The 20678-nt window shown below is 45.0% G+C and overlaps 1 protein-coding gene across 1 annotated transcript in view; it reads right to left on the bottom strand.

Moving 5' to 3' along the window:
* CEP162 (centrosomal protein 162) overlaps positions 1-20678 on the bottom strand; it is a 423542-nt gene that overhangs the window by 219058 nt on the left and 183806 nt on the right. The window contains 2 exon segments of the mRNA XM_029595494.1: positions 10004-10085; positions 13146-13337. Coding sequence (XP_029451354.1) covers positions 10004-10085; positions 13146-13337 — 274 coding nt within the window.

Below are 20678 nucleotides of genomic sequence, written 5' to 3'. Positions count from 1 at the left end.
AAGGGGCTGTTGTTAAAATTCACTAGGCTGGGGACTACCAGTAGATAGGTGTTGGGGAGAGAAGACTTGACCTACTTCTTCATCTGCAGCTTCAACATAGTACTTACAAAGCTTCCCACACCAACTGCTTAACCCCTTAAATAGGCTTAAGATAGACTCTCATGCAGAAGAGAAAGAAAAAACAATGTGATAACGAAGCTGTATATTGCGGGCGTGTGCAGCTTGGACCGAAAGAAGCTGGCACAACCTGCAGGGTGGAGCCCTGCAAGTCCCCACTGTCAGCCGGCAGAGTCGGATGAGGCAGAGGCCCAACAGCAGCTTCACCTATACCAGCCCACATTCCCCTCGGTTGAGCCTTTGGGTGCCTGGACTGGCAGGTCTTAGGTGGGGGCCTCTGTTGGCAGTCAGAAGAACGGTAGAAGAGGCTGAGACGTGCAAGTGAGGTCATAGGCAGGTGGCATTCAAGGCAGGCAGTGGTCAGTAGCAGGTGGCATTCAAGGATGTCGATTAAACAGACAATGGTCAATACCGGGTATCTATCTGAGGGAAGGTGGGACGGATAGTCAAAACAGGGAGGCAAGGAGCAGCACAGGCAAGCAGACAAGGGGACACGGAACACTGAAGAACTGAAGACAAGACGAAGACCAGGAACTCGGGATTGCTGAGGCAACTCACACTACACAGGCTGTAGGAGACATGTTGCTAAGGCGAGGACTGCAGGGAGAAAGGGCCTTTTATAGGCCAAGACTCGTGATGTCATCTGAGAGCACCATGGGGGATTTCCCGCTGTGGACCCTTTAAGTCTGTGCATGTCAAGCAAGCACGTGCCTGGGGCGGCCATGAGAAAAGCCGGCAGCATCCCCCCTCACATTGCGTAAGGCCTGTTAGATCATGGTGACCTGCAGCGTGTCTGCCCTGAAGGTCTTCAGCGACAGTGGCTTGGGGCTGGAGGTAAGTGTGGCGGTTCGCAGGGGAGACTCGCCGACTGCCAAATGCAACACTGTAGTTTATTACAAAATTTTATAATTTCAGAAAGCAAGTTTCCAGGCGAATTAAAACAATAACAAATGCATGGCAAAGCCCCACTTTACTTAGCTTTTAATAATTATTTCTTTTCAATCTTAAGAAAATGCCATACTGGGTCAGACCAAGGGTCCATCAAGCCCAGCATCCTGTTTCCAACAGTGGCCAATCCAGGCCATAAGAACCTGGCAAGTACCCAAAAACTAAGTCTATTCCATGTTACCATTGTTAATGGCAGTGGCTATTCTCTAAGTGAACTTAATAGCAGGTAATGGACTTCTCCTCCAAGAACTTATCCAATCCTTTTTTAAACACAGCTATACTAACTGCACTAACCACATCCTCTGGCAACAAATTCCAGAGTTTAATAGCGCGCTGAGTAAAAAAGAACTTTCTCCGATTAGTTTTAAATGTGCCCCATGCTAACTTCATGGAGTGCCCCCTAGTCTTTCTACTATCTGAAAGAGTAAATAACCGATTCACATCTACCCGTTCTAGACCTCTCATGATTTTAAATACCTCTATCATATCCACCCCCCCCAGCCGTCTCTTCTCCAAGTTGAAAAGTCCTAACCTCTTTAGTTTTTCCTCATAGGGGAGCTGTTCCATTCCCCTTATCATTTTGGTCGCCCTTCTCTGTACCTTCTCCATCGCAATTATATCTTTTTTGAGATGCGGTGACCAGAATTGTACACAGTATTCAAGGTGGGGTCTCACCATGGAGCGATACAGAGGCATTATGACATTTTCTGTTTTATTCACCATTCCCTTCCTAATAATTCCCAACATTCTGTTTGAAGATTCTGCTTGAAGATTGAAAAGAAAGGGCTTCCCTAGAGAGCCCTTCTTCCTACTCTCAGTATTTCACCTTGGTACAAAGAACATGTATGAAGAAATCTTTGGGATTAACTAACTGATGACAGTTTTGATTCCCTGATCTCTTAAGAACATAAGAACATAAGAAAATGCCATACTGGGTCAGACCAAGGGTCCATCAAGCCCAGCATCCTGTTTCCAACAGTGGCTAATCCAGGCCATAAGAACCTGGCAATTACCCAAAAACTAAGTCTATTCCATGTTACCATTGCTAATGGCAGTGGCTATTCTCTAAGTGAACTTAATAGCAGGTAAAGGACTTCTCCTCCAAGAACTTATCCAATCCTTTTTTAAACACAGCTATACTAACTGCACTAACCACATCCTCTGGCAACAAATTCCAGAGTTTAATTGTGCGCTGAGTAAAAAAGAACTTTCTCCGATTAGTTTTAAATGTGCCCAATGCTAACTTCATGGAGTGCCCCCTAGTCTTTCTACTATCCGAAAGAGTAAATAACCGATTCACATCTACCGTTCTAGACCTCTCATGATTTTAAACACCTCTATCATATCCCCCCTTAGTCGTCTCTTTTCCAAGATGAAAAGTCCTAACCTCTTTAGTCTTTCCTCATAGGGGAGCTGTTCCATTCCCCTTATCATTTTGGTAGCCCTTCTCTGTACCTTCATCGCAATTATATCTTTTTTGAGATGCGGCGAACAGAATTGTACACAGTATTCAAGGTGCGGTCTCACCATGGAGCGATACAGAGGCATTATGACATTTTCCGTTTTATTCACCATTCCCTTTCTAATAATTCCCAACATTCTGTTTGCTTTTTTGACTGCCGCAGCACACTGCACCGACGATTTCAATGTGTTATCCACTATGATACCTAGATCTCTTTCTTGGGTTGTAGCACCTAATATGGAACCCAACATTGTGTAATTATATCATGGGTTATTTTTCCCTATATGCATCACCTTGCACTTATCCATATTAAATTTCATCTGCCATTTGGATGCCCAATTTTCCAGTCTCACAAGGTCTTCCTGCAATTTATCACAATCTGCTTGTGATTTAACTACTCTGAACAATTTTGTGTCATCTGCAAATTTGATTATCTCACTCGTCGTATTTCTTTCCAGATCATTTATAAATATATTGAAAAGTAAGGGTCCCAATACAGATCCCTGAGGCACTCCACTGTCCACCCCCTTCCACTGAGAAAATTGCCCATTTAATCCTACTCTCTGTTTTCTGTCTTTTAGCCAGTTTGCAATCCACGAAAGGACATCGCCACCTATCCCATGACTTTTTACTTTTCCTAGAAGCCTCTCATGAGGAACTTTGTCAAATGCCTTCTGAAAATCCACCTTTATCCACATGTTTATTAACTCCTCCAAAAAAAGTGAAGCAGATTTGTGAGGCAAAGCCATGCTGATTTTGTTCCATTAAATCATGTCTTTCTATAATGTCTATGATTTTGATGCTTAGAACACTTTCCACTATTTGTCCTGGCACTGAAGTCAGGCTAACCGATCTGTAGTTTCCCAGATCGCCCCTGGAGCCCTTTTTAAATATTGTGGTTACATTTGCCATCCTCCTGTCTTCCGGTACAATGGATGATTTTAATGATAGGTTACAAATTCTTAGTAATAGGTCTGAAATTTCATTTTTTAGTTCCTTCAGAACTCTGGGGTGTATACCATCCGGTCTAGGTGATTTACTGCTCTTCAGTTTGTCAATCAGGTCTACCACATCTTCTAGGTTCACTGTGATTTGATTCAGTCCATCTGAATCATTGCCCATGAAAACCGTCTCCGGTACAGGTACCTCCCCAACATCCTCTTCAGTAAATACCGAAGCAAAAAAATCATTTAATCTTTCTGCGATGGCCTTATCTTCTCTAAGTGCCCTCGATCATCTAATGGTCCAACTGACCCCCCTCACAGGCCTTCTGCTTCGGATATAGTTTAAAAAGTTTTTACTGTGAGTTTTTGCCTCTACGGCCACTTCTTTTCAAATTCTCTCTTAGCCTGCTTATCAATGTCTTACATTTAACTTGCCAACGCTTATGCATTATCCTATTTTCTTCTGTTGGATCCTTCTTCCAATTTTTGAATGAAGATCTTTTGGCTAAAATAGCTTCTTTCACCTCCCCTTTTAACTATGCCGGTAATCATTTTGCCTTCTTTCCACCTTTCTTAATGTGTGGAATACATCTGGACTGTGTTTCTGGGATGGTATTTTTTAACAATGACCAAATGCAGGCTCCAATGGTACAGCATTGTGTTCAACATTCACACCGATTTCAGGATCTACAGTGGAGGGTGATTGAAAAGGTTCAACTGAACCCTGGTGGGGGGAGATCCGAAATGGATATTGAACCAAAAAGAACAGCGGTGGATTTTCGGCTTAAACACAATTCATCCGCATGGTCTAAATAATGTTATAGATTGGTACTCATTGTTGTAGATAACAGTTGGATAAGACCATGAGTAGATCTCTTTCAGGTCAGTTTTTTTTACTTCAATAGATGGTTCTTCTACGAATGTTTGACAGCCCAGATGATTTAAAATACCTTTAACTGACACCGTTGCGTCGGCAGATCCAGTGAATAAATGCCATCAGATTTAAAATGATCCCTGTTCTTATCAGGGAGTATTTATATGATGCTTTTTTATGTGGGAAGTTTTGAAGAATGTTTCAACTATATACTTTCTATTGATTTGTAGATGCTCAGAGCTGAAAAAATTCAATAATTTACCCTTGAAGGTAATTTACCCTTGAAGGAGGGCGTAAAGCTTGGAAATCATCCCGCGGGGTTGCTATAGATATCAGACTACGGAATGGATGGGTTGCTGTAGAAATCTGACTACAAAATGGATAAGATAAGCCTTTTGATTTATTGACTTTGATAGTTTAGCTTACGTGGCTTATGTTGCAAAATTGATTCTAATTGCAATATAAAAACAAAAAAATTGTTATGTTCACTATACACTATGCTGCACTTTAAAAATCTTATTGACCGATGATTATAAAGAAGGCTGAGCTTTAAGGGGTTTACTCATGTCGATGAAGCCTAGTATGAAGGTCAATCTATCACCTTTGCATCTACTTTTATGTGTCTTTGAATGATTTGAGTAATGGTGGTAATTGATTATTTTTTAGGTACTATTTAAGTTAAGACAAGATCTGAAAAATCAAAAACATCTCTGACAGAACTGCCCAAAAACTGATCAGATCTACAAAATGGAACCCACAGTTCACCACAAAAGACCTGTTGAAAAGTTTAGCTGACTCTGGAATAGTTGTCCACATATACACAGAAGAGCACTGCTTACACAACAATGATCTGCATGAGAGTGTTGTCAGAAGGAACCTTTTCTATAACCTCATCACAACAGTTATCATCTAAAAAAATGCAAAAAAACAAAACAAAAACTTGATATGCCTGAAACGTTTGGAACAAAGTACTTTGGAGTGATTATACGAAAATTCAACTGTTCAATCATAACCACACAAGATGCTGTAACTTTCATTTCTTAACGTCTCTGATAGTTGAAATTGCTATTTGGAAGCATTTAGAGATTTTTTTATAGCCTTCCCCTACTTTGTAAGAGTGAATTACAGGGTCTTCATTTTCAAATGCTCAGATAGCTGCTTAGAGGAGCCCATGGTTTTTTAAAATAAACAGAACGACAATCACAAACTGATTAGTTAGAAGAATCAGAGTATTTGTTCAATCATGGAATTGCTTTCACCTGATTAACAAAAGGCCTAAGAGGTCAATTAATTTTTTGGGCCTTATTAACATTTTTTAAAAAGTAGTAATGAATCAACTGAAAGAGTGTCCAATCTTTTGCACATATCATAATCATTGTTTTACTATTTTCAGTCTGTTAAAATGAGAAAATAAATAGTAATTTTACATGAAAATAATTGCAGAAAAATGTCATCTTTAACTTTGTACTATTTAAAGGTTAGAACATAAGAACATAAGGCTTACCATACTGGGTCAGACCGAGGGTGCATCAAGCACAATATCTTGTTTCCAACAGTGGTCAAGCCTGATCACAAGTACTTGGCAGGATCCCAAGGGATAGATAGATTCCAAGCTGCTTATCTCAAGAATAAGTAGTGGATTTCTGCAACTCTACCTTAATAATTGTTCATGGACTTTTCCTCCAGGAACTTGTCCAAACCTTTTTTAAACGCAGCTATACTAATAGCTTTCACCACATCCTCTGGTAATGAATTCCAGAGCTTAATTATACGTTCAGTAAAAAAATATTTTCTCTTATTAGTTTTAAATATATGACCCAGTAACTTCATTATGTGTCCCCTGGTCTTTGTACTTTTCAAAAGTATAAACAATTGAGTAATGTTTACTTGTTCTAGTCAACTCATTATTTTATAGATCTCTATCATATCTCTTCTCAGCTGTCTCTTCTCCAAGCTGAAGAGTCCAAACCTCTTTAGCCTTTCTTCATAGGGGAATTGTTCCATCTCCTTTATCATCTTGGTCACCCTTCTCTATACCTTTTCTAATTGTGCTATATCTTTCTTGAGATGTGGTGACCAGAACTGAAAACAATACTCAAGATGAGGTCGCATCTTGGAGCGATACAGAGGCATTATGATATTCTGTTTTATTCTCCATTCCTTTCCTAATAATCCCTAGTATTCTATTTGCTTTCTTGGCTGCTGCCCCAGATTTCAACGTATTTTTTTTTTTACTAATAATTTTATTAGATTATCAACAGCAACAAATTGTAACAGCACAATAGTATATAGCAATAAAACACATCAATTGCATATTCGGTACCCATTTCCCCCCCCCCCGAGTAATCCCTCCCATCCCACCCTACATCCATGTGCTCATAAAATTACAGGAGGTGAGAGCCAATAATTGCAACAAAAAGAAGAAGGAACTGGAAACTTCAGAAAAAGGTAAGATCCTAGGTGGTATCAATCAAGGGAAAACCTGCATAACTCAGGGAAAAACCCATTTTAAGGCTTTGTCTGCTGCTGCTCCCAACACAGATAAGGAGACCAAGCGGCTTGAAACTTGGAAATGTCCGCATGAAGTTCTGCTGTAATCGCCGCCAGCTGGCAAGAGAGATGGACCTTATGCTGGACCACCTTCAACGAGGGTACCTCTTTTGACTTCCATGCTTGAGCAATTGACAATCTGGTTACAATAAAAACTTGGTGGCAGAAATGGATGTGGTTTTTTCGAAGGGTCAAAGGTGGGTGGTGAAGAAGCATAAAACTAGCCTTATATAGGCCAGTGGTACCCAAAAGTTCCTCCAACCAATGTGCCACAGCAGTCCAGAGGCCCTTTACCCTCGGGCACTGCCACCATATATGAAAAAATGTCCCGGAAGATCCGCAGCCCCTCCAACACTGGTCGTCCAAGTGGGGATAACGCCTGTGCAAGAGTTGAGGTGTGAGATACCAGCGGGTGATCATTTTATAGCAATTTTCCTGATAAAGGGCTGAGACAGAACACTGGCGGGCCTGCTTGTAAATAGAATGCCAATCTTTTTGAGTCAGCGCCAGGCCCAAGTCTTGTTCCCAGTGGCTCGTATGGGGAAAGGGTGTCCCGGCGGTTTCAGCAAGGAGGGCGTAAAGCTTGGAAATCATCCCGCTGGTTTTGTCAACTGCAGCACAGAGATGTTCAAACTGTGACTTGCCTCTGCGTAGGGAATCCAACATTCTGGGTGATCGTAGAAAATGTAGCATTTGACTGCTTGCTAGAAAGTCAGAAGGGGGCAGCCGATAAAGGGCCTGTAGTTCTGGCCACGTCATCAGGGTCTCGCCTTTAAGCAAATGTTCTATGCGAGTAATTCCTTTCTTCCGCCAAGCCTGGAACACCCCATGCTGACGGCCAGCTGGGAATTGTGAGTGGTGATAAAGGCCAGTAGTGTGGAAATAATAGCGATCGCCGGCCAGCTTTACCTTCCAACGATCCCAGAGGCGTAACATTGTATCCAGGGCCCCCGTCTTTAGCCCCATCGGTAGCCAGGTGGAGCGCGGCTGCCAAATAAGAGCAGTCAGTGGCAGTCCCCCAAGAACCTGCTCCTCAAAAGTGGCCCATTGTTTGGGAGATCGACGGCTGTGCGCATCAGGGATGGCTTTCAGTTGAGCAGCGGCATATAACCAGATTAAATTCGGTACCCCAAGTCCACCTCGATCACGAGGCTGAAACAGCAGACGTCTCGACACCCTGGGGGGGCGTTTACGCCAAATAAAATCAAAGAGTATCTTCTGCCAGGAGCGGAGTATTGCAGAGGAAATAAATATAGGGATTGTTTGAAAAAAATACAGAAAACGAGGTATAACATTCATTTTTATGATAGCTACCCTCCCCAGCCAGGAATATTGTCCCCGGTCCCAGAGATGGAGATCCTGTCTAATCCGCTGCAGCAGTGGTATGTAATTGAGGCGATATAACTCAGCGAGATTCGCACCCAGGTGGACCCCTAGATTTCAACGTATTTTCAACGATAACACCTAGATCCTTTACCTGAGTGGTGATTCCTAATGTAGAAACCTGCATTTTATAGCTATAATTTGGGTTACTCTTTTCTAAGTGCATCATTTTGCACTTGTCTACATAAAATTTCATTTGCCATTTCCATGCCCAGTCTCCCAGTTTTGCAATGTCCTCTTGAAATTTCTCACAATCCTCTTGTGATTTGACAACTTTGAAGAATTTTGTGTCATAAGCAAATTTGATCACATCCCTTGTTCTCATTTCCAGGTCATTTATAAATATATTAAAAAGCATCAGCCCCAGAGCAGATCCCCAGAATAGAACTCTACTATTCATCTCTCCCATTAGGAAAATTAACCATTTATCCCTACTCTCTGTTTACTATCTTTTAACCAGTTGGCAATCCACAATAGGTCAATGCCACCTATCCCAAGACTTTCTAATTTCCTATGAAGTCTCTCATAAGGGACTTTGTGAAATGATTTCTGGAAATCCAGATACATTATATCATCTCGCTCACCTTTATCCATGTTTATTTACACCCTTAAAAATGTAGCAAATTTGTGAGGCAAGACTTCCTTTGGCTAAATCCATGTTGGCTTTGTCCCATTAAACTATGCTTATCTATTTGTTCAGCAAATTTGTTCTTTATGATAATTTCTACCATTTTGCATGGCAAATGGAATCATCCCATGATCCCTTTTTAAAAATTGACATTACATTGGCAACCTTCCAGTCTTCAGATACCATAGATGATGTTACTGATAGTTTACAAACTTCCAATAGCAGGTCCACAATTTCATTTCTTAGTTCTTTCAGCATTCTGGGATGTATACCATCTGGTCCAGGTGACTTGTGTCAGCTTCTGTTCACTTATAGGTTAAATGAAACATACAATTTGATCAAGCGTGTGTAAACCTTTGCACACAACTCTACCATTGCCTCTGTATCCTTAAATGTATCTGAAATCTGTCATGGCTTTAGTTATAACTAATTCTGCTGTTAGGCCATTCTCGTGCCTGCAACCTTCTTAGTAAAAATGTTTTTCCTCATATTTTCTCTGAGCCTTCTACTCTCAACTTCAAATTATGACTCCTTATCCTTGAATTTCTTTCATGAAAAATGCTTTCTTCTTGTACTTAACTGAAGCATGCTTATTAGTGGAATGGTTTTATCATATCCTCCATTTTCTTTCTCTTTTCCAGTGAGTACATGATATTTGAACAAATCTATCTTCATTCAATAAAAGGTATTATAATCTTAATGAAACTTGAATTACAGAAAACAATTTTGTTTTTGCTAGCACTGCTTTAAATATCATTACAGATAGGCCAGCTGATTTTTGCATTCTTTCTAATTTCAAGTAAAATTGTTGCAAACAAATTCAAATTGTTCTGGTTAACTTTTTTAAATTTTCTAACTACATATCTTGTAACAAATTAAATGTTGTGCAGTTGATGAGCTCTTTCTCTGTAAATAGACTAGGTTGAAAAACAGTTACATTTTTCTAAAATGTTAGTTTAATTTGCATAAAACTTTTCTTTTGAGGACACAAGCATTTTGGCCTAGGAAGAAACACAAAACACAAAGACATGCTTGAAGAAATTATTCAGACTCATATTTCATGAACAAAGTATTGACGTCCATATTGTATATAGTACCTTATGTGTTGTAAATCAAAGCCTCTGGTACAAACCGAATCTTTTCCAATAGGTTTCATCAGTTCTTCTATAGTTGGCAAATCTATAAGATAAAATGAATCAGAAACAACAGTCATGCAATTAAAAATAAGCTTTAAAGGAAGAGTGAAATAATCTGTAATGTTTGTTCTCTGATGACAGCAGCTCAACGGAGTCACACATATATGTCATGTGACCTTGTTTGCATGACTGGATGAGTATATAGTATAGAGCTTTTGAGAAAAATTTGAGCATGACCGACAAAGGACCCATATGACAATCGACCATCTGCTACTCAGTTTAATGACTGGTAAAGAGAAAAAAAAAACCTCTCAAAAGGGGAGAAGGGTAGCTGTATACTGCAATGAGTTGCAATCTTCAGCAAACTAATATAAAAAGGATGTAATTTTCCTTTCTCTAAACATGAGTAATCTCAAGGGATTATATATGTGGAACTAGCTAGATAAGGATTATCTCCAATTAAGCAAGTAATAAAAGTGCTTACCACAGATGCAGCACATTTTAATATTAACAAGGAGGGCAAAAGAGGAAAGGAAATGTGTGGGTAAAGGCAGTAGAAGACTGGAAAGAATATCATGGATGTAGATTAGATCAGTGGGGGAAGTGACACGGAGGAGCAGACAGTAACTCGTGGGGGTGTGTGTACAGAAAGCAGAGCTGCTTACCTATAAACAGGTGTTCTCCAAGGACAGCAGAATGTCAGTCCTCAAACCTGGGTGACATCATCCAATGGAGCCCAGCACGGAACTTTGATCTCAGATTCTAGAGCTTACAGCATGTTCTGAGCATGTGCAGCTGTAGCCCCCTCCCTGTCTCTCAGGCAGAGTCTCTCAGTCCATGATATAGCAAATACATGGAAAAACCAACTGCTAGGGAAGGCAAGCAGGTTTAGTAAGGACTGACATCCTGCTGTCCTTGGAGAACACCTGCTACAGGTAAGCAACTCTTCTTTCTCCGAGGACAAGTAGGCTGGTAGTCCTCATGGGTGATTCCCAAGCTAGAGGCTGCTGAAAAACAGGAAAAATGGGGGAAACCATTTAGTGTAAAACACCACCATTTCCCCTCTTTGTTCAGTGAGACAGCTGACCCTTAATGGCTCTAGGAGGGAAAAGAGTTGGGTTTTTCACTTCAAAGACGATAGAGAGACAGAAATCCTGATATGCAGCAAGGCGTCCCAAGGCAAAGGCATAATGCGAGCCTGGGGAGCGAAGCCCACTAAATCACACAAAAACTAACATAGTCAAGAGCTTCCTAACAGTGAACTCTGACTAGCACCAGTAGGTCTAGGACCCACAGGGTACAGGCAAAGGCACACATTTCCAAGTACAAGAGAAAAAAGTATATGGATCAAGCCCTCAAGGTATTTTTTTTTTTTTGTTTCACAAGACAACTGAAAATTAGCTGGGGCTGGAGAGCCCAGAGGAAATAAAATTGCGGTCTATTATTAACCGAGGAACAAGACACATTGGGCATGCAAATCTATGCCCAAAAGGAATCCTGGCATGGAATCTACATCTGCCCAGAGAAGTAGAGGCAAGAAGTATCCGGGACTGCAAAAGACCCCACCCTCTGAACTACTACAAGTACAAGATCTGACCTCCAAGATCAGATGGGATACAAACCCTGAGTGCCAAGGCACGAAGGGCTACGTCTCCCCAGGGAGCCCTACACCAAGATGCTGAGTAGGGCAGTGAGTCACTGCTGAAACTCAGCTGAACGATGTACTTCACTATCAGGGAAAGCCAGGTAGTAGGGAAGCACCTCAGTCAGTAACCTGGCCAAAGTAGGAGAAGGATTGCATGCCCTTCCATATGTGACAACCATTCCCATGCACCCCCTGGCTTCCTCCTGGATTGTCTGACAAAGTCAGAAGAGATGAACAACAAAAGGAGGCAGACCCTGGGCTGCTGGACAAAAGAGACAGCCTCTAGGCTGTAGAAAATACAGATGGGAGACTTCCCAACCATGTGAACTCCCTGCTGGGACTGACAGGGAGTTACGGAAGAGACAGGTATAGCCCACAGGGCCCATCTTCCCTCAGTAAATATAGTGTAGAGTCTTAGACTTCTGCAGGATGATGACAACCTGAGGAAGAAGTCCATAAATCTTTCTGCTACAAGAGGCAGCACCTGTGAAGAGGACGTCTTCACCAATCTGGGAACCCCGAGGTTACCAGAAAAGGAACATCCTGATCCGCAGAGCAGAATGCCCACCAACTGAGCCTAGGCATCAAACCTATGGCTCAAGATAACCCATTGTTCCACCTGATAACATTGTGGCATACCAGCAGAACGTCTGCATGGATAGGGACTGCTGTGTCAGTCAATGAACACGTCTACTGACAGGGTCATCTCTGAAAGAGGAGAAAAGAACCTGCAAGTGACTACAATATGGGTGGGGAATTGCTTTTGCATGATCCTCCACCCCCGACCCAAGTCACCCTAGATAGAATGAGCTGTTGGAACACAAATATACCAGTAAAGAAATAGAGGGAGGAGAAACCTCTTCTCAGAGGTAAAATGGCACTCAACTTGACACTGATGAGTAGAAGAGGCAAGAAGTGAAACTATGTATATTGCCTGGAATTTGTTGACAGAGGACATGGTTAGTGCAGTTAGTGTAGCTGGGTTCAAAAAAGGTTTGGATAAGTTCTTGGAGGAGAAGTACATTAACTACTATTAACCAAGTTTACTTAGGGAATAGCCACTGCTATTAATTGCTTCAGTAGCATGGGATCTTCTTAGTGTTTGGGTAATTGCCAGGTTCTTGTGGCCTGGTTTGGCCTCTGTTGGAAACAGGATGCTGGGCATGATGGACCCTTGGTCTGACCCAGCATGGCAATTTCTTATGTTCTTATGCCCTCAGCAAGTATCCAAAGAGGAACTCCATGCACATGAGAGGAATCCTCTGAGGTCCAAAAGAAGGTAGCTAACACTGGTTGGTTAGCAGGATTTATCCAACTTCAGGACATCAACCACCAAAATGGTTAACTGGGCCCATTAGATAGCTGATGGTCAGTTACTGTATTCCTTCCATGTAGTACATATAACAAGTCACCACAAGAAAAAGAACTGATTTTAACTCACATATAAAAGGAACTTACCAGACTCCGCAGTGGTGATAATTTTTCCACATGTTTCAGTAGAATTTAGAACATCTTGAACCGAATGATGAGAATCTTCCACTGCATTAACTTTTAAATTTTGGTGATCTGTGTCTTCCAAAGACCGATCAATGCAACGATAAGCCTGATGCAGTGCTTCAATGTCACTGTTTGTCTGTCCATAGGAAATACCTAATGGGAATTAGCATGATTGTAAGACAGAACAATATAAATCAATACCCTCTTTTTTTCATGGTTTCAACCTTACAGCTAGCAAGCAGTATTGGAGGATGTGTGGACTGCAAGGTTCACACATTCGTGCCCAGTGGACTTGCCCTCTTGTCTCTAATTTTTGTGTCAATGTTTTATTCAGAAATTTCCCACATAGCAAGTTTTAGAATTGACCTTTCTCCTGGGCTGGATTTGCTTAGTTACTGGGATGGACTTCAGGTCTCCGTTAAACCGAAGAAGCTTATTTCTCAAATGCTTTTTGCTGCTATATTTACTGTGGCCAAATTCTAGAAAGAATCACCTCCATTATAAAGTTGGCAAGTCCAACTCTTTGAAATTACCCATATTGAAAAACTGATATTCTCTAAGAGGGGACTGCTGTAAATACTGTTCTGTCTGGGGAAGATTATGGAATTTTCATACTATCTCTCCCTGAAATGTAATGTTCATTTTCTTACCTATTGGAGATTTGTTTTTCAGAAGACTGCTGATATGTTATCTAATTTTACTTCTGTTACCAATCTTTGCCTGAATAAATTGCTGCATTGTTCCTTCCTGCCCGTGCTTTTATCCAGCAATAAAGAGTTTTAAAAAATCAGCTTTAGTCACAGTTAGTTAAACACACTAAAATGGAAGCATCAAACATTTCTAATGAGAGCTAGAGAAAGTGGTGAGCAATGTACAGAAAAGTTTAATAAAGCATTTCAGTTATGATCTAATCAGTAATTTTCAAGTATAAAGATATTAAATCAAACAGTGTAATCAGACCAAATGAATAGCAATTTGACAAATATAGAACAATAAATAGGAGAGAGATATTAAATGCAAATGTCAAAATGTGATTTCAACCACAAAAGCGTTTTTTTAGCACCGTTCACTTAAACAAGATTCCGAATTGCTTAATAATTTAATTCATGCATGGTTCCCTGTAGGTTGGGAAAGCAGCAGCATATTTTTGTAACAATGAGCTGCATGAGAGTTTACAAAGGGGGACTGAGGAGAAGAATTACTATTATTACCCAATTACAGAGAAACAAAATGACTTTCCCAGGATCACACAAAATATCAGCGATAAGAAATTTGAACTTACGTGGATGAATGCTGAGGTTACTTACCTGATAATCTCCTTTTCCTTAGTGTAGACAGATGGACTCAGAACAAGTGGGTACAGTGTGCTTGTGCTAGCAGTTGGAGACGGATCTGACGTCAGCACGGGTACATATACCCCCACAGGAAGTGAAGCAACTCAGTAATCTTCCTTGCAAAAGCTGTTATGGATATATGTGTACTGACCAATCAATGAATTAGTGAAACAGGATTCCCCTGACCGATTGATAGTAGCTGGAGACCGCCAGCGCTTCCAACTGGAAGGCGTCGACACCTGGTATAGTGGACGCTTTTATGTAAGAAACTGACATGGCTTACCTTGAATTGGTGAAACCCATGTACACCAGCAGCCGGGCGGGATGCTGAGTCCATCTGTCTACACTAAGGAAAAGGAGATTATCAGGTAAGTAATCTCAGCATTTCCTAGCGTGTAGCCAGATGGACTCAGAACAAGTGGGATGTACAAAAGCTTTACTCCTGGACTGGGCGGGAGGCTGCCTGAGGACCGCGTAGGACTGCCCTCGCAAATGCTGTGTCCTCCCTGGCCTGGACATCCAGACGGTAAAATCTGGAAAAGGTATGGAGGGAGGACCATGTCGCCGCCTTACATATTTCTGCGGGCGACAGCATCCTCGATTCTGCCCAAGATGCTGCTTGTGCTCTGGTAGAATGAGCCTTGACCTGTAAAGGTGGTGACTTTCCGGCCTCTACGTAGGCCGCTCTGATAACTTCTTTGATCCAACGGGCTATGGTAGGCCGAGAGGCCACTTCCCCTTGCTTCTTCCCGCTGTGAAGGACGAATAGATGGTCCGTCTTTCTTACTGCTTCTGTCTGTTCCAGGTATCTGGGTAGCAATCTGCCGATGTCGAGATGGCGTAGCAAACGCCCTTCTTCTGATTTCTTCAAGCCCGCCGTGGTTGGCAAAGATATGGTTTGGTTGAGGTGAAATTGTGAGACCACTTTAGGTAAAAAGGAGGGAACCGTGCGAAGATGGATAGCCTCAGGAGTGATTCTGAGAAAGGGATCACGGCAGGACAGCGCTTGTAGCTCAGAGATGCGGCGTGCGGAACACACTGCCAGCAAGAACACTATCTTCAAAGTTAGCGAACGGAGAGACAGGCCCCGAAGGGGTCTGAAGGTGGATCCTGCGAGGAAATCCAAAACTATGTTGAGTTCCACAGGGGCACTGGCCACTTTAGTGGGGGATGAATGTGCTTGACTCCTTTCAGGAAGCGGGAAACATCTGGGTGCGTGGCAATGGTCTTGCCATCCCTCCTGGGACCGTAGCAAGACAGCGCAGCCACCTGAACCTTGATGGAGCTTAGGGAGAGACCCTTCTGAAGCCCGTCCTGTAGGAAATCCAGAACAATAGGGATTGTGGTCGCATGTGGATTGGTGCCATGAGTGTCACACCAGGCTTCAAATACTCTCCAGATCCTTATGTAGGTGAGGGATGTGGAAAACTTGCGAGCTCGGAGGAGTGTATCTATCACCGGCTCCGAGTAACCTCTTTTCTTCAGTCTAGCCCTCTCAATGGCCAGACCGTAAGAGAGAATTGAGCCGGATCCTCGTGGAGGATGGGACCTTGACGAAGCAGGTCCCGAAGAGGAGGCAGGGGAAGGGGCTCCCCTGCCAGTAGTCTTCTCATGTCCGCGTACCAAGGTCTTCTGGGCCAGTCTGGTGCCACTAGAAGAACTAGGCCTCTGTGTCTCTGAATCTTGTGAAGCAGGGCGCCCAGCAGGGGCCACGGAGGAAAGGCGTATAGCAGAGTCCCTGGAGGCCATGGCTGAACCAGGGCGTCGATCCCGTGAGAGAACGGATCTCGCTTGCGGCTGAAGTATCTGGGTACTTGAGCATTGGACCTGTCCGCTAACAGGTCCATGTCCGGAATCCCCCACTGATCCACGATCATCTGGAAGGCTGTGGGGGACAGCTGCCACTCTCCCGGATTTAGGCTTTCCCTGCTGAGGAAGTCGGCCGCGGTGTTGTCTCTTCCGGCAATGTGGACGGCGGAGATGTCCTGGAGATTCACCTCTGCCCAAGCCATCAGCGGGGCTATCTCTAGGGACACCTGTTGGCTTCTGGTTCCGCCTTGTCGATTGATGTATGCCACCGTGGTGGCGTTGTCGGACATCACTCTGACTGCTCTGTTCCTCAGTCTGTGGGCAAATCGCAGGCATGCGAATCGGACTGCCTGTGCCTCTAGACGGTTGATGTTCCACCCCGACTCTTCTCTGTTCCACTGCCCTTGGGCGGTAAGCTCTTCGCAGTGTGCTCCCCATCCGCTCAGGCTGGCATCTGTGGTGAGCAGAGTCCACGTGGGGGAGGACATCTTCGACCCCCTGCTCGTGTGGTCGGACTGCAACCACCACCGTAGCTGGGTCCGCAGTCTGGCTGGTAGAGGTAGATGCACGGAGTAATTCCGGAAGCGAGGGCTCCATCGAGAGAGGAGGGAGCGTTGTAGTGGTCTCATATGGGCCCTTGCCCAGGGTACCACTTCCAGGGTAGATGCCATGAGACCGAGAACCTGCAGATAGTCCCAAGCTATGGGCCGACTGGCTCCCATCAGGGACCGTAGACGCGTCTGGAGTTTTAACCTCCCCTTGGTAGTGAGGCCGACTTTGTCTGCCTGGGTGTCGAACTGGACTCCCAGGTATTCCAGTGATTGGGAAGGCTGTAGGCAACTCTTGCTTAGGTTGACTACCCATCCCAGGCTTTCCAGAAGAGCGATCACTCTGTCGGTTGCCCGATGGCTCTCCTCTCGTGATTTCGCTCTGATCAGCCAATCGTCTAGGTAGGGATGGACAAGGATTCCTTCCCGTCTGAGCGCCGCTGCTACTGCTACGATCACCTTGGTGAAGGTCCGCGGCGCCGTGGCTAACCCGAAGGGCAAAGCCCAGAATTGGAAGTGTTGTCCCAGAACCTTGAAGCGTAGGTAGCGCTGATGATCCCGATGGATCGGGATATGCAGGTAGGCTTCTGATAAGTCTAAGGCCGTGAGGAATTCCCCTGGCTGTACTGCAGTCTTGACTGAGCGCAGAGTTTCCATGCGAAACCTCGGGACCCTTAAGTATCGGTTGACTGACTTGAGGTCCAATACGGGCCGGAAAGTGCCCTCTTTCTTGGGTACCATGAAATAAATGGAATAGTGCCCAGAATCCATTTCCCATGCAGGTACTGGGATTATGGCTTTCAAGGACAGGAGCCTCGCCAGGGTAGCTTCCAGTGCTGATTTCTTGTGGATTGGACACGGAGATTCCACGAACCTGTCCGGAGGGATGTGATGGAAGTCCAGATAATACCCCTCTCGGATGATGGCGAGGACTCACTGGTCTGACGTAATCTCGACCCACCTGGGGTAGAAGAGGGTTAACCTGCCCCCTATGGCTTCGACCCCCGGATGGATCGGCTGATTCTCATTGGGGGATGCGACCGGAACCCGAACCCGAGCCGGCTCCCCGCTTGCGCTGCTTGGTCCGAAAGGACTGGTTCCTGGCCTGAGGACGAGGTGCCTGGTAGCGACTCCTATAGGGAGTGAAGCGTTGGGAGCTTCTACCTCTGGAGGGCCTCGGAAAGGTGCGCTGGTTCCTCTTGGACCTGTCTTCCGGCAGTCGAGGTACTGGAGAGGCACCCCATGTGCTGGCCAGTTTATCTAGGTCGCTGCCAAACAGAAGAGACCCCTTGAACGGCATTCTAATGAGACATGTCTTAGAAGGGGCGTCGGCTGACCAGTTTCATACCCAGAGCTGCCTCCTGGCTGCTACTGAGGATGAGACCCCTTTGGCTGTCGTACGGACTAGGTCGGAGGCGGCATCCGTAAGGAACGAGAGAGCTGACTCCATGTCAGCTGCCGGGGCATTGTTCCTGACCTGTGACAAACAGGAACGCGTTACCACGGTGCAGCAGGTTGCGATTCGCAAAGACAGAGCTGCTACCTCAAAGGTGGCATCCAGGATGGCATCCAGGCGTCGGTCATGAGCGTCCTTGAGGGCCGCCCCCCCCCTCCACTGGAATGGTAGTGCGCTTGACCACAGCGCTAACTAAGGCGTCCACCTGAGGGCACGCCAGCATATCCTTGATTGCTGGGTCCAGGGGGTACATGCCGGACAGGGCCCGACCCCCTTTGAATAAGGCCTCCGGCGCATTCTACTCCAGATCGATCAGCTATTGCGCCGCTTGCAGGAAGGGGAAATGGCGGGCTGTGGGACGAAGACCCTCCAGTAGGGGGTTCTGCGTAGATGCCTCCATGGTGCTGGGGCCTGGAATAGCCAACTCCGTCAGGCACTGAGAGACCAGGTGGGAGAGATCCTCCTTGGGAAAGAACCGCCTCATAGTTCGATATGGCTCTATCCCCGAGGGAAGTTCTCCCTCCTCGGGGGGTTCTGACTCGTCCTCCGAGACATCAGGGTCCGCATGAGCGGGACTGCCCGGAGGCGGATGACTGCAATAAGGGCGAGAAGGGCCAGGGGTAGGGTCAGCCGGAGCGGCAGCAGGGCCTGGACGGGACGCTGACTGCATCTGTACAAAGGCGTGGATCCCCTTAAATAAGTCAACCCAGGAAATGGAAGCGGTCTCTAGCCGCCGGGGTACTAGGTCCCCCGGAATTCCTGGCTGTTCAGGGCGCCCCGCTAGATCCGGGGTGGCCCCTGGGGAACTGTCGGTAAACCTCGGTTGAGACTGGTCCTGGCCCGAAGCTCCCACGGCCTCCTCACATTGGGCACAAAGGGAGTCTGGCTCCTCGCTATGCGTGGCTCTAAGCTGGCACGCTGAGCATAGGCCAAGAGCTTTCACGCCGGAATCAGGAGGCGCCGCCCCTGGAAACGCCGGGGCGTTCAAGTGTTCCATCGCTGCAACTGCAGGGCGCCGGCTTATACCAATAATATGCGCTTAATAATATACAATATGCAATCAATATACAATATGCGCTCAAGAATATGCGTTCAGCACTATGCGTTCAAATAACGTACAATATGCGCTCAAATATAACATACGCGCTCCAAATATGCGTTCGGCACTATGCGTTCAGGAACATACAATATGCGCTCAAGAATATGCGATATGCGCTCAAATATACAGTATGCGCTCAAATGTATGCGTACAGCACTATGCGCTCAATAATATACAATATGCGCTCCAGAATATGCGTTCAGCTATATACGCTCAATAATATACAATATGTGCACAAAACATACGCTTAGTAATGTATATGCTGCGTTGTGCGCCCCTCCACAGGCACCTATCCTGGGCGCTTAATACCTTAACAAGGCAGACAAAATGGCGACCTCCACGGCGTGTCATCCACCGGCAACGCCGCCGATCCTCGTACCTTGGAGACCAAAAAGTAAGAGATGTATGCCTTACCTGATCTTCGGCGCTTCCCGGCTGTAACCGGGGCGGTCTCCGGCTGCGAGGGGAGAGGAGAAATACCTTCACCGCTGCGCTCGAGGAATGCACCCGCTGCCTCTAAGTCGCCGAACTCGTCACGCTCGGGGCGAAGTCCACGCCGGGACCGAGGCGCCTCTCAGCCAGGCCCGAGCCCTTCTCACTCGGAGGCTAGATCCCTGCAGCGATTCGGCCACCGGACCGAGGCCTAAACCTCCAAGGGATCGCGGAAATCACCTCGGGAAACTCAACTGGGGGAGGGACCCGAGGGTATCACCGCAGGAGTGCGAGGCTCGTTGTCTGTATCTTCGTAGAAATTTAGTAAGTCGAAAGTAGAAAGTAGATTTGGAAAACACGCTCAGCGAGCGTGCAGGAGCTCCAAACTGCTTTGGAGACGGAAATTACTGAGTTGCTTCACTTCCTGTGGGAGTATATGTACCAGTGCTGACGTCAGATCCGTCTCCAACTGCTAGCACGAGCACACTATACCCACTTGTTCTGAGTCCATCTGGCTACACGCTAGGAAATTTTTCTTTACTTTGTCCAATGCTCTAGGCTAAACACATTTTCCTATTTCCCCCAAAATTACATGTAAGCAAGTTTGCTTTCCATAGATAGCGGTATGAATTGGCCATTACATGTGGGTGACGTCATCAGGAGGCACCAAACAGACTTGTCTCTTTTAGTTAGTAGAGCTATGAAATGAGGACCATGTTTCAGCTTTGCAGATGTCTTTGAGCAGTACTTCTCTTATATGAGCAACTGAAGAAAACAGCTCTCAATTGATGCGCTTTGACAGAATCTACGAGTTGA

This window comes from Rhinatrema bivittatum, chromosome 3 (assembly GCF_901001135.1).
Source record: "Rhinatrema bivittatum chromosome 3, aRhiBiv1.1, whole genome shotgun sequence".
In the NCBI taxonomy this organism is placed as follows: domain Eukaryota; kingdom Metazoa; phylum Chordata; class Amphibia; order Gymnophiona; family Rhinatrematidae; genus Rhinatrema; species Rhinatrema bivittatum.
This window is presented reverse-complemented; position numbering and strand designations above follow the sequence as displayed.